Source organism: Pinus tabuliformis, chromosome 2_2, assembly GCF_031772625.1.
Source record: "Pinus tabuliformis cultivar Carrire ecotype Pingquan chromosome 2_2, CPIR1, whole genome shotgun sequence".
Lineage (NCBI taxonomy): Eukaryota > Viridiplantae > Streptophyta > Pinopsida > Pinales > Pinaceae > Pinus > Pinus tabuliformis.
In genome coordinates, this window is record NC_142300.1 from 707,950,873 (window position 1) to 707,965,807 (window position 14,935).

At 32.8% G+C, this 14,935-nt stretch overlaps 1 protein-coding gene across 1 annotated transcript; it reads left to right on the forward strand.

Moving 5' to 3' along the window:
- The first annotated feature begins 2,694 nt into the window (after positions 1-2,694).
- Positions 2,695-6,822, forward strand: LOC149194637 (uncharacterized). The gene is made up of 2 exons (XM_089407767.1): positions 2,695-5,393; positions 5,936-6,822. The coding sequence occupies exons 1-2, from the start codon at positions 2,747-2,749 to the stop codon at positions 6,316-6,318; spliced, it is 3,030 nt and encodes a 1,009-aa protein (XP_089263893.1). The 5' UTR covers positions 2,695-2,746; the 3' UTR covers positions 6,319-6,822.
- The last annotated feature ends 8,113 nt before the right edge of the window (positions 6,823-14,935 follow it).

Here is a 14,935-nt window from a genome sequence, read left to right on the forward strand (position 1 = left end):
ACCTCATGATCTGTTTCATCTTCATCATTGTTAAGGAAATCCAGACCTGCAGTTTTCCTATCAAAAGTGAACCTTATTATTCAATTTCACAAGGCATCGATGTCAAAGAAATTTTCCTATTGTGCCTCACTTCTTTCTACAAAGACCTTCCCATAATGGTCTTAATATGCTAGTAAATTTTAATGATTTGCATGTATTAAGTTTTCCATGAGCGAGTGTTGCCCTCGGGGCTAGTATCTAGTGACCAGCATTCTACTTGCCATTTATGCATCTAAAATAAACCTCCTTCCCACCTTGGCTTCATCCTCTACCACATTAATCTCCTTCTGCACAGAATTGGGGTAATAAGCTGCTGACATATCAACATTGAATTGGGTTCTCATTCGAGGATGCTCCCTTCTCCTTAGTCGACCACAATGAACATGGGAGGAGCTAGGATGTGCCATGGTGAGGGACATAAATGGATTTAGAGGGATGAGGAGAAGATGAATAGGGAAAGGGATGTACCAAAAAGAACTAAGCACAATTGAGACCATAAAAGGGGAGGATACATAGAGAGACCTGGAAAGAAAAACAGGGCCCTAGAAAAAACAATAAGGTAACCAAATGCGAAGAAGGGAGTTTGGGAAAAAAATAAAGATGGAAAAAGGGAGGAGGCCAATGTGTCTCCTTAATAGAGAAAAACCTCACATAGAAATAGGAGATGAAATAGAATACAAGTTAGGCCTAAAGAAACTTACCCTAACAACACAGTGTAGGGTGCACCTTTGGAATCTATGAGCTTTTAAAGCCTATTAGTCGTGAAACCAAGGTTGTTTCCATCATGGGTGGTTGAATCACCGAAGTTGAGCTATAATAATGACAACGTGAAAGAGTAAACATCAAAAAATAGTACATACACCTAAGTTAATAATCTATCACCCGTGTCAATCCCATCAAAGGCTATAAAGTTAGTACAAGTTGGGATAAGTGTCATATGCCCATTATTGCATGTGGGGGTATGCACATTGCAAGGATCACAAAAGTTAATATTAAAGTCAATGAAGTAGGACTCTTTTTCTATGTGATTTGTATTTTTATTTCAATTTCTCATTTATATAATATTTATTTTTTAAATGTGGCAAAACATATCATAATTTAATAATCAAATTAGAGTGAGTACCATAATGAATGTTGACTCATATCCTTATTCAAAGAAAACCATGCCACCTAAAATAACTTATTAGTGGTTTATAAGGAGGAGAATTTAGCTCTTACCAAATATCTTTATATCTTAGACTCTTATCATATTTTTAGTTTATTGTTGGAAATGCGTGTTACTCATATCCTTATTCATAAAAAATTGTGCCACCTAAAATAACTCAATCGTGGTCCATGAGAAAGAAAATTTAACTTTTACTACATATTTTAATTAGTTTATCATTGAAAATAAATGTTGACTCATATCCTTATTCACAAAAAACTATGCAACCTAAAATAACTCATTAGTGGTCCATGAGAAAGAAAATTTAACTCTTACCCCATATTTTAAAATCTTGAACTCTTATCATATTCAATAGTCATAGTTTTTATTTCATTCAATTTTTTTGGTTTACAAAACCTATTATAGCTTTAATGGTAAATCATCATTAAAAATATTAACAAATAAAATATTTTTAATATTTTTAAAAATAGTTTAATTCCCCTAAAATAATTCCCCCTTCAACTCATAAAATTTTAACCTCTAAGAACAAACCCCACTTATATGTACATAGTTCTACTGACTTTGCTTTATAAACACGTAAATATATCCAATAGTGTGATATTTCAATAATTTAGATTTAGCAAAACCCGATGATTGAAGCGATGACATTTAAGTGAGAATGTAATACCAGGGAAACTCCTATTTCATAGACCATAGAAAAGTAAATGCTGCCTGACATGCAAGGCAGATAGCTTTCGCTCTCTCTAGCCTGCTATCTCGATTCGCGTGCTGTCACTTAGAGGGCAAAAGCTATCTGCCTTGCATGTCAGGTAACATTTACTTTTCTATGGTCTATGAAATAGGAGTCACATCATAGACCATAGAAAAGCAAATGCTTCCTGACATGCAAGGCAGATAGCTTTCGCCCTCTCTCTCCAGCGTGCTATCTCGATTCGCGTGCTGTCACTCAGAGGGCGAAAGCTATCTGCCTTGCATGTCAGGCAGCATTTACTTTTCTATGGTCTATGAAATAGGGCAGATAGCTTTCGCCCTCTCTCCAGCGTGCTATCTCGATTCGCGTGCTGTCACTCAGAGGGCGAAAGCTATCTGCCTTGCATGTCAGGCAGCATTTACTTTTCTATGGTCTATGAAATAGGGGTCGCGGTAATACCAGAGTGAAAGGGGCATTTAAATTTAAAATTTGAGCAAGAGTACAGCGTGTCTCTTCATCACTGATGTCAGCGATGTTGACAGGGAAACCACTTCATTCCAGCGCAGCCTTCACGAACATGTCAGCATAAGGTCCCGCACAATTACGTCACCGTATAATTCTACACGGAGGAATTCATCCGGGCGCCCGCAAGTTGCGGTTAGAGTCGCAACGATTCACTGTCGGAAAGATATGCACTGTTACGGCCTTATTTTGAACTTTACGGCAGAGCTTTTCAGCCTTAAAATGGAGTTTGGCTCTTCCAGAACATGGAAGCTTGCGCTTTGAGCTTTGAAACTGAAAGAAGACACAAGGAGGAAAGAGGTACGAGGAAGGGAAAGGAAAGGAAGTCTATGTTTTGTTTCTGTGCATTGCTGGGAAAATTTGAAGCCATGGACCAGCAAATGTCACGGGAAAGCTCTCTGCATTTTCTGTTTTTCTCTTTGGTTCTGATAATATTATGCCGCTTTGCTATTGGCGGTTCGCAAGAAGTACTTATTTTGCAGGAATTGAAACGCGGATTCGACGATCCGTCAGGCGCGTTCAAGAACTGGAATGAGAATGACAATTCTCCGTGTAATTGGACGGGAATTGCGTGCGCTGCCGGTGAAAAATTCGTGGAAGGACTCGATCTTTCAAACACGAACATCGCGGGACCGTTCCCGATCGTCGTCTGCAAAATCCGTGGTCTCAAGAACCTCTCCTTGGCGAATAATTCCGTCAACGGTTCGATTCCTGCGGACTTGAGAAGATGCTCTAAACTCCAGTATTTGGATTTATCGCAGAATCTCATCGTCGGCCGACTCCCGGAGTTCATCTCCGAGCTCTCGAGGCTAAAGTATCTGGATCTTTCAGGAAATAACTTAAGCGGTCCGATTCCCCCTTCGTTCGGCCAGCTGCCAGAGTTGCAAGTCTTAAATCTCGTGTCCAATCTTCTCAACACTACGATTCCGCCTTTTTTAGGCAATCTCTCAAATCTTTTACAGCTTTATTTGGCATACAATCCTTCTCTCACCGGAGCTCTACCTCCCGAGTTCGGGAAACTGACGAAGCTACAAAATCTATTGCTGGAGAACTGCAGCCTCGTCGGAGAAATTCCAGAGACGATAGGCAATCTTGCCGAGCTAACAAATTTGGACTTGTCGGCTAACCAGTTCTCAGGTTTGATTCCCGAGAGCTTCACTAAGCTGGAAAATGTTGTACAGATCGAGCTTTACCAGAACAATTTATCAGGTCCCATTCCGGTGGGCATTGGCGGCTTGAAATCTTTAAAGAGGTTCGATGCTTCCACGAATATGCTCACCGGTTCGATTCCTACTGGGCTGGGCAGACTGAATCTGGAATCCTTGAATCTGTATCGAAACAAACTGGTTGGTGAAATACCTCCAGGCTTGGGTTTCTCTACGAGCCTCACCGAGTTAAAGCTCTACACGAATAGATTAACCGGTACTTTACCGGAGAATCTGGGCAGAAATTCGGAACTTCAAGTACTGGATATTGCAAATAACCGGCTTTCCGGAAAGCTTCCTCCGGACCTATGCAAGAAGAAAAAGCTCGAAATTCTCAGCATTTTCGACAACGAGTTCACCGGTAATTTACCTGAAACCCTGGGAACCTGCACGACTTTAAATAGAGTTATGCTAGGAGGCAATAATTTTAATGGCACGGTGCCAAGTTCATTCTGGGGACTTCCTCACACCTCACTTCTGGAGCTCAAGAACAATAATTTTGAAGGACTTATTTCTCCCGAAATCGCCAAAGGCAAAAATCTCTCTGAGCTCGTCATTAACGGCAATGCATTTACGGGCAGCCTGCCTACAGAAATCGGCGAGCTGCGGAACCTTAACAAAATAATCGCCAGCGATAATTTGCTCTCCGGCGCTTTGCCTTCCAGCTTGGGGCAGCTGCAACAGCTCGAAAATCTGGACCTGCGTAATAACAAGCTAAGTGGAAAGCTTCTTGCTGAAATCAGTTCGTGCAAGCAACTGTCCCAGATCAATCTTGCAAAAAACCAGTTCTCCGGCTCGATTCCTGCAAGTCTCGGTACTTTGCCAGTGCTTAATTCTCTAGACCTGTCGGAAAATCTTCTCACGGGACCGATTCCTTCCGAGCTCGGGAATCTGAAGCTGAATTCTTTCAATGTCTCGGACAACCGTTTGTCCGGCGAAGTTCCTTTGGTGTTTGCGAGTCTGGTGTATGCAGAGAGTTTTTTGGGAAATTCCGAGTTGTGTAGCCGCGAGAGCTTTAACGGCACGAAGTCCTGTTCTGAAAAGGCTACGCAGCAGAAATGGCGGTGGCTGCTTCCTTGTTTGTTTGCTTTGTCTCTCATTATTTTTGTCCTTGGGCTTGCCTTGTTTTACAGAAGGTACCGAAGCTTTGCAAATACAAAGAGGAAAAAGTTCGCTGACAAATCTTCCTGGATGCTGACTTCATTTCACAAGTTGAGATTCAGTAAAAATGAGATTCTGGATTGCTTTGATGAAGATAATGTTATTGGGAGCGGCGGAGCTGGTAAGGTTTACAAGGCCACGCTAAGCAATGCGGAGACAGTGGCCATTAAGAGGCTTTGGAGCAGTAGTAAAGGCGATGCTTCCAATGATAATGGTTTCAAGGCAGAGGTGGACATACTGGGAAAGATCAGGCATAAGAACATCGTGAAGCTATGGTGCTGTTGTAGTAATAGCGACTCCAATCTGTTGGTCTATGAGTACATGCCTAATGGGAGTTTGGGGGATCTACTTCATGGGCCTAAGTCTATTGTTCTTGACTGGCCCATAAGATACAAGATTGCTCTTGGAGCAGCTCAGGGTTTGGCATATCTTCATCATGATTGCGAGCCATCCATTGTCCACAGAGACGTTAAATCCAATAATATTCTGCTGGATGAGGATTATGGCGCTCATGTTGCAGATTTCGGTCTCGCGAAAATTCTGCTGAGCTGTGGCATGGGGGTTGATTATATGTCTGCAATTGCTGGGTCTTATGGCTATATAGCTCCAGGTTGGTTCTGTTGCATACTTTAAGAGAATTCTATTTGGTGTTTCTCCAAATTTTGCTAGACTTCAAGGTTGATATTGTTGTGTTTAGTACATTTATTTGAGGTTGATCTGGACCTTGGTCAAGTGACCAATATAATTTGATTTTGTGCTTACGAATTGTTTGGTTGCTTGTGTTCATTTTATTCCTGAATTCGGGTTTCTTGTTTTGCCTACTTTATCCAGTTAAGCTGTTTATAAGGATGGCCATTTATACCTCACCTTGCTCTTCTTGTGCTCCTTTCTCCATTAAATGGAATTGTGAACTTTGATTAGGCTTGTTTTTCCATGAAATTAAACTTTGCACTAGTTTAGTTAGGCTTGAACTTTAATGTTAATTTGAATTAGTTTTATAGAGAATTTTTTATAAATTAAGTAGGAATCAGTCTTATATCAATCTTTCATTTCTTTAGATTTACAATCTTATATCACCATTGCTTTTCTTTAGCTTTTGAATAGTTTTCTGGGAGAGTCCCATTTGAGAACTTTGCATATGGCATTGTGCAGAGTACGCCTACACACTTAAGGTGAATGAAAAGACTGACATCTATAGCTTTGGAGTGGTGGTCTTGGAGCTCATGACCGGCAGGAGGCCAGTAGATTCAGAGTTTGGAGATAACAAAGATCTTGTGAAGTGGGTAACAGAGAAAAAGAATGGATGGCAGGAAGTGCTGGATCCCAAGCTTGTGGGTTGCTTCAAGGAGGAAATGATGATGGTTCTGGAAGTAGGACTCCTATGCACAAGCTCCCTGCCCATCAACAGGCCATCAATGAGGAGGGTGGTAGATATGTTGCATCAGGCCAATCCGCAACAGAAGGCCAAGCCAACTCCCAAGGGTGGAAAAATGTCACCTTATTATTACGAGGGATCTACAACCTGCAATGAATAGGCATGATGGTAGTTGCATTTCGCCTAGACTTTTCTTCTTTGCAGGGCCCCTGAATTTACTGCCTTTTCGTAGCTTCCAAGTTTACTTAGAGTTTGTTCATGTATAGTCTTTAGAATCTAAACCTGATACTAATGCGCAGAATAGAAGCTTGCTTTCTGTAACGTTTGGGGTATCATTCACACCAGCAGATTAGCCAGAGGCGCAATAATGAATATGCGCACGTAGCTGTGGGACACTGTGCTGCTGTCTTTTAGTAAATCTGGCTTTCAACTCTTAATGAGTTGCAGAAGTCCAGCAAGGACTCAGAAATTTAAGTAAAAACATGTTGCTATTCCTGGTATTAAATTCCAATCGAATAGCAGGATTAGGAGGAAATTTTAAGTCATCCTGTATTTGGAAATGGACATGTCTCATTCATACCTTCATTTTTACATTCTAAGTCCAACCCTGTAACACCTTTTGATATCATATGGTAGCAGCATGAAATAGACAGCTTATATATTGAACCCGGAATTTGGCCAGCATCCATTTCCATCATGCTCATGTTTTTTTTTTATGTTTTGGATATATATGCTCTTTCTAATGAGTTGTGGGATGCAGTGGTATCCATCAAACTATTTCCGTTTTTCATGGATTTAGATCTTCTGTATTCTAAATTTATTTTCTTTAAATATATTTCTTATTCATCATTTTTCTAAAATAACCTCTTTTATGTTATTTTCAAATATGTCTTTTTTTATTTTTAAAAAGAAATTTTTTTATTTTAAACTTTATATAATTTTTACTATAAATTACTTTTCAGAAATATTCCGAAATTCCATGTTTATCCATTATTTTTATTTATGTTTTCGGTCTGAGCACGCGGTATTTTCCGGAAATTATATTTTTATTTTAAAAAATTAAATATAAAAAATAACAGAAAAAACTTTAATAAATTATTTTTACTTATATGTATTTTGAAATTAAATACCAAATTTAAAAACAATACACAAAGATAATTTTGTTATAAACATTTACTTTCATTTGAAAAGTATTTTTTTATAAAATAATATATTAATAATAATTTATCGGATTTTTGTTTTTGTCTGTGGGCGAAGTGCTGGCCTCAACCCTTCGCTTCGAAGTGTTAGAGCAAAACATCCCACTTGCATCATATAGCTTTCTTTCCAAAATATTTTTCGATGCAGTTAAAACTAAATACTAGCATAATCATATTTATCAATGTGGTTGATATATGTGTCGGCCTATATTAAGCACATATACAATCACATTAGTAAATGTAGTTGATATAGGCCAATAGGCATTTATCAATCACATTAATAATTATTGAATGTATAGTGTTAATGTGGCTATTAGAAATTGACTATTTGTTGTACTTACTAATAACTATACAAATAATATAACACACACACACATATATATATAAACATTTTTATATCTAACAATAACAAAAGTAACATAATATAATAAATTTGATGATGATGATGATGGTTAACGTCCGCTGAGACCAAATAATGATCTATCGGACCTAAAAAGACAAATTATTTATTTTGATTTAAGATTTTATTCTTATGCTCAAAAAGCTTGGAGAGAAGCCTCCCGAGTTCACTATAATTTTAGCATTGTAAAAGGCTAGGAAGGTCAGTATTGTAACAAAGGTTGTGAAATTGAGATCTAATGTGGTTGTATGCAGGGCACTCTAAGAGGAAGTGGTTATTACTAATAATACTTATTTATCTCTCACCATTATCTTAATGATTAATATACATTTATTAACCTATTAATATAACTATCAATATCTTTTATACATGATGATGGATTTATTAACCATTCCAACACAAAAACATTAAACTCTAATATTAAATCAATTATTATAAGCCCTAATGTTATAAAATCCAACATTATAAATCCAAAGATTAATATTATATCCTTAAGAATAATATTATAAACCTTACAAGAAATATTTTAAATTGTAGGATTAATATTATAAATAACACAATTAATATTATAAATATTAACATTAAAAACCCAATATTAAATCGAAATTATATACCTCAATATTAAAACCCAGTATTAAATGCAATGTTATAAACCCAAAATTAAAAACCGCAAGACCATAAATCCAAAGGATTAATATTATAAACCGAAGGGGAAATAAATGCAAGGGTTTAATATTATAAACCCAAAGGAAAATAAACAAAAGGGAAAAATATTAAACCCTAAGATTAATATTATAAACCGTAGGCTTAATATTAAAGCCTAGGAATATAAACCCCATGATTAATATCAAAAACCCTAGGATCAAAATTATAAACCCTAGGATCAATATTATAAACCCTAAAATTAATAAACCAAAGGATTTAATATTGTAAACCCTATGAATATATATCCAATTATTAATATTATAAACCCAAGGATTTTATATTACAAACGTAACAAATTATAAACCTAAGGGATCGGTAAACCAAGGAATTAATAAACACAAGGATATTGTATTATAAACCCAATGGATTATAAACCCAAGGGATTTAAATTAAACCCTAGGATTTATATTATAAACCTTATGAATAATATTATACCCTAGTAATATGAACCCTTAAATTAATAAACCCAAGGGATTGATATCATGAATGCAAGGGACTAATAAACCGAAGGGATTATAAAACCATGGCAATAATATTAAAGACAAGGAATTAATATTATAAATCCAAGGGATATAAACCCTCACATAAATATTATAAACCCTAAAATCAACATTAAACCATGAGATTAATATTATAAAACTTAGGATTAACATTATAAACCTATCTAATTAATAAAACCAAGGGAATAACATTAAACGTTGGGATTAATATAAAATCCTAGGAACATAAACCATAAGATTAATAAACCCAAGAGCTTAATATTTTAAACCAAATGGCTTCTAAAATACAAGGATTAATATTAAACACCACGATTAATATTAAACATTAAGATTAATATTATAAACCATATGCTTAATATTAAACCCTACGAATATAAACCTTATGATTAATATTAGAAACCCTAGGATTAATATTAAACCCTAGGAATATATACCCTATGATTAATATTAATAACCCGAGGGATTATAAACGCAAGAGAATAACATTACACCCTAGGATTATTATTAAACCCTAGGAATATAAACCCTAAGATTAATATTATAAACCTTAGGATTAATATTATAAACCTAAGAAATTAATACTATAAATCAAGGGATTAACATGAAACCGTAGGATGAATATTAAACCTTTGGAATATAAACCCTAAAATTAATAAACCAACAAGTTTAATATTGTAAACCCTAGGATAATATTAAGCCCTAGTAATATATACCCTATGATTAATATTATAAACCCAAGGAATTTATATTATAAACCTAACGAATTATAAACCTAAGGGATCTATATTAAACCCTAGGATTAATATTATAAACCCTATCACTAGTATTATATCCTAGGAATATGAGCCCTTGTATTAATAAACACATAACATTGATATTATACACCCAAGGGATCGGTAAACCAAGGAATTAATAAACCCAAGTAAATTGTATTATAAACCCAAGAGATTTAAATTAAACCCTAGGATTAATATTATAAACCTTATGAATAATATTATACCCTAGTAATATGAACCCTTAAATTAATAAACCCAAGGGATTGATATCATGAAAGGGACTAATAAACCGAAGGGATTATAAAACCATGGAAATAATATTAAAGGCAAGGAATTAATATTATAAATCCAAGGGATATGAAACCCTCACATAAATATTATAAACCCTAAAATAAACATTAAACTATGAGATTAATATTATAAAACTTAGGATTAACATTATAAACCTATCTAATTAATAAACCCAAGGGAAAAACATTAAACGTTGGGAGTAAAATAAAATCCTAGGATTAACATTATAAACCTATCTAATTAATAAACCCAAGGGAAAAACATTAAACGTTGGGATTAATATAAAATCCTAGGAACATAAACCATAAGATTAATAAACCCAAGAGCTTAATATTTTAAACGAAATGGCTTCTAAAATACAAGGATTAATATTAAACACTAGGATTAATATTAAACATTAAGATTAATATTATAAACCATATGCTTAATATTAAACCCTAGGAATATATACCTTATGATTAATAGTAATAACTCGGAAGAGAATAACATTACACCCTAGGATTTTTATTAAACCCTAGGAATATAAACCCTAAGATTAATATTATAAACCTTAGGATTAATATTATAAACCTAAGAAATTAATACTATAAATCCAAGGAATAAAATCAAGGGATTAACATTAAACCCTAGGATGAATATTAAACCTTTGGAAAATAAACCCTAAAATTAATAAACCAATGGGTTTAATATTGTAAACCCTAGGATAATATTAAACCATAGGAATATATACCCTATGATTAATATTATAACCCTAAGGAATTTATATTATAAACCTAATGAATTAGAAACCTAAGGGATCTATATTAAACCCTAGGATTAATATTATAAACCCTATCAATAGTATTGTACCCTAGGAATATGAACCCTTATATTGATAAACACATAAGATTGATATTAAAGACCCAAGAGATCAGTAAACCAAGGAATTAATAAACCCAAGTAAATCGTATTATAAACCCAAGATATTTTAATTAAACCCTAGGATTAATATTATAAACCTTACGAATAATATTATACCCTAGTAATATGAACCCTTAAATTAATAAACCCAAGGGATTGATATCATGAATGAAAGGGACTAATAAACCGAAGGGATTATAAAACCATGACAATAATATTAAAGACAAGGAATTAATATTATAAATCCAAGGGATATAAACCCTCACATAAATATTATAAACCCTAAAATAAACATTAAACCCTCATATTAATATTATAAAACTTAGGATTAACATTATAAACCTATCTAATTAATAAACCCAAGGGAATACCATTAAACATTGGGATTAATATAAAATCCTAGGAACATAAACAATAAGATTAATAAACCCAAGAGCTTAATATATTAAATCAAATGGGTTCTAAAATAAAAGGATTAATATTAAACACTAGGATTAATATTAAACATTAAGATTAATATTATAAACCATATGCTTAATATTAAATCCTATGAATATAAACCTTATGATTAATATTAGAAACCCTAGGATTAATATTAAACCCTATGAATATATATCGTATGATTAATATTAATAACCTGAGGGATTATAAATGCATGAGAATAACATTACACCCTAGGATTATTATTAAACCCTAGGAATATAAACCCTAACATTAATATTATAAACCTTAGGATTAATATTATAAACCTACGAAATTAATACTATAAATCCAAGGAATAAAATCAATGGATTAACATTAAACCATAGGATGGATATTAAACCTTTGGAATATAAACCCTAAAATTAATAAACCAATGGGTTTAATATTGTAAACCCTAAGAATATATACCCTATGATTAATATTATAAACCCAAGGAATTTATATTATAAACCTAACGAATTATAAACCTAAGGGATCTATATTAAACCCTAGGATTAATATTATAAACCCTATAAATAGTATTATACCCTAGGAATATGAACCCTTATATTAATAAACACATAAGATTGATATTATAAACCCAAGGGATCGGTAAACCAAGGAATTAATAAACCCAAGTAAATTGTATTATAAACCCAAGAGATTTAAATTAAACCCTAGGATTAATATTATAAACCTTATGAATAATATTATACCCTAGTAATATGAACCCTTAAATTAATAAACCCAAGGGATTGATATCATGAATGCAAGGGACTAATAAACCGAAGTGATTATAAAACCATGGCAATAATATTAAAGACAAGGAATTAATATTATAAATCCAAGGGATATAAACCCTCACATAAATATTATAAACCCTAAAATAAACATTAAACCCTCAGATTAATATTATAAAACTTGGGATTAACATTATAAACCTATGTAATTAATAACCCAATGGAATAACATTAAATGTTGGGATTAATATCAAATCCTAAGAACATAAACCATAAGATTAATAAACCTAGGAGCTTAATATTTTAAACCAAATGGCTTATAAACTACAAGGATTAATACTAAACCCTAGGATAAATATTAAACATTAAGATTAATATTATAAACCATAGGCTCAATATTAAACCCTAGGAATATAAACCTTATGATTAATATTAGAAACCTTAGGATTAATATTAAAACCTCGCAATATATATGCTATGATTAATATTGATAACGTGAGCGATTATACATGCAAGAGAATAACATTATACCCTAAGATTAATGTTAAACCCTAGGAATATAAACCCTAAGATTAATATTATAAACCCAACAAATTAATACTATAAATCCAAGGAATAAAGTTAAGGGAATAACATTAAATCGTGGGAATATAAACCCTAAAATTAATAAACCAAAAGGTTTAATATTATAAGTTACCCTAGGATTAATATTAAACATGGTTGATTATCATATTGAGGTAATCTTTATCACAATGTGACGTTGGACAAAGAGAAAATATTCATCACAATGTGAACATGATTATTGATGATGGTTGACCATAGTTGACAATGATTGACCATGGTTGATTTTCACATTGAGACAATCTTCGTCAAAATGCGACATTGAAACATGGTTGACCATGGTTGATTTTCATGTTGAGACAATTCTTTCACAATGTGATGTTGGACCATGGCTGACCATGATTGACAATGGTTGGTTTTCATATTGACCATGGTTGACCATGATTGACCGTAATTGACGATGATTGATTTTTATATACAATCTATGTGACAATATAATGTTTGAATAAATAAAGATCACCTATATGTAAAGTAGATTAATATGTACACATTAGTGTATGCACTAGAGTTGTAGTGGAGGTGGTGTGATATAAGCTTAATTTATTAATACATTAAGACACATAATTAAATCAATAAAGTATTATTCTCATTGAAATATAACCATGGGTATGAAAATGGGCATTGGAATGGTGAACTCACTAATAGCCAACATAAACACATGCATAATAGGTAAACAACACCCCATGTGTGGAATTTGACATCCTTAATGTCATGGTGGTAGATAAAAAGCTACAAACCCCTATAATCAAAATAAATATAACTATAAACATATGGAAATCATTACTTATTCCAGATATATGTATATCAATCAACGAAAGGACATTGTGGGCTAATACTCTCAATAACCACCTCGTAGGTATTGCCAAAACAATATGGATATAACATTTCATTACTTAAAGGGTTTACTAAGGAACGATTAGGAACATGTGTTAGGAGTTATTGTATAGGCTCCCATATTGGATTGGTGGATTACAATTAGAAGGAAACTTGATTTTGCAATAGATTATTATATAGCCATTGCAAGGAAAAATGTCTTTTTACTATATATTCAAGTATAAAAGAAAAATAAGGAGTGGGAAATTAGGTTTGTTACACATAGATCTATCTTAGGAATGAATCTAACATGAGCGAAGAGGGATATAATTTTTTTAGGTGTAAGATTATTTTAGAGTGTTAAAAAAAATGTGTAATTTTATATTGTTTGAATTTTATTTTTCATTGTTATATACATTACATAATGTGTGTATTGAGTCATTTTAACATTAAAGTTTTTTTTTTTATTATTAATACATTTTTAGGTATGTGTCATTATTAATTAATATTAAAATATTTTATTCATAACTCACATTGGATATTTTATTATATACAACATTAAAATATATATATTTTTAGCAACTTTTTCTATATATAGATATATAACTCATATTTTTTTACTTGTAATTGGTTTATATGAAACTATATTACGTCATATGGACAACGAAATAAATATGCAAATCTTTTCTTTCTTTTTTTATAATAACCAACATTACTTTTCTATTTAGAGATCATTTTTTTTTTTTTTTTTGAATTATGAGAGTATAGATCATCTTATTTAAAAAAGAAAACTCAAAAATTTAAGTAAAAACATTTTAATATTCAAATAAATTATAAATTTTACCAACATTGTTATTATTCAAATAAATTATAGATTTATACCAGTTTATTATAAACTTCTGCAATAATTCATATAAAATAAAAAAAAGTGGAATTTTTACCCTAATTAATTTTCCACTTATTCTACCCTAATTAATTTACATTACAAGGTCATCGTGACATTGGTGGGTTTACAATCAAGGAATAGAAAAAACAATATATCTAGGCAATTTCTTATTTTAATAATCCTCCCTAGTTATGGGTTTTAATCAAAAGAAGCCTCATAAATAAGTTTAGACTCTAAAATACAAAATGATAGCAAAGTTTTGTCATTGTACAAACACACTAAACCTAGTAACACCTTCATAAGAAGTAGTAATATAAGCATTAGAAAGTGAAAGATCTCCCAATGCCCCACTAAGATAATAGATATCACCTACAAGCAATATTGCAACAGGTTCACTCCAATCATAAGCCCTCCTATCCAGCACAACTTCTTGACTTCCTCCCATACAACACTTGGAGTGCACTTGACATCATCAGAAGGCTCT

Bases quoted from the DNA above. Each gene is read 5' to 3' on its own strand.
- LOC149194637 (XM_089407767.1), top strand. From the start codon at position 2,747: ATGTTTTGTTTCTGTGCATTGCTGGGAAAATTTGAAGCCATGGACCAG. The intron at 5,394-5,935 runs GTTGGTTCTGTT...GGCATTGTGCAG, and splicing joins TTATGGCTATATAGCTCCAG to AGTACGCCTACACACTTAAG.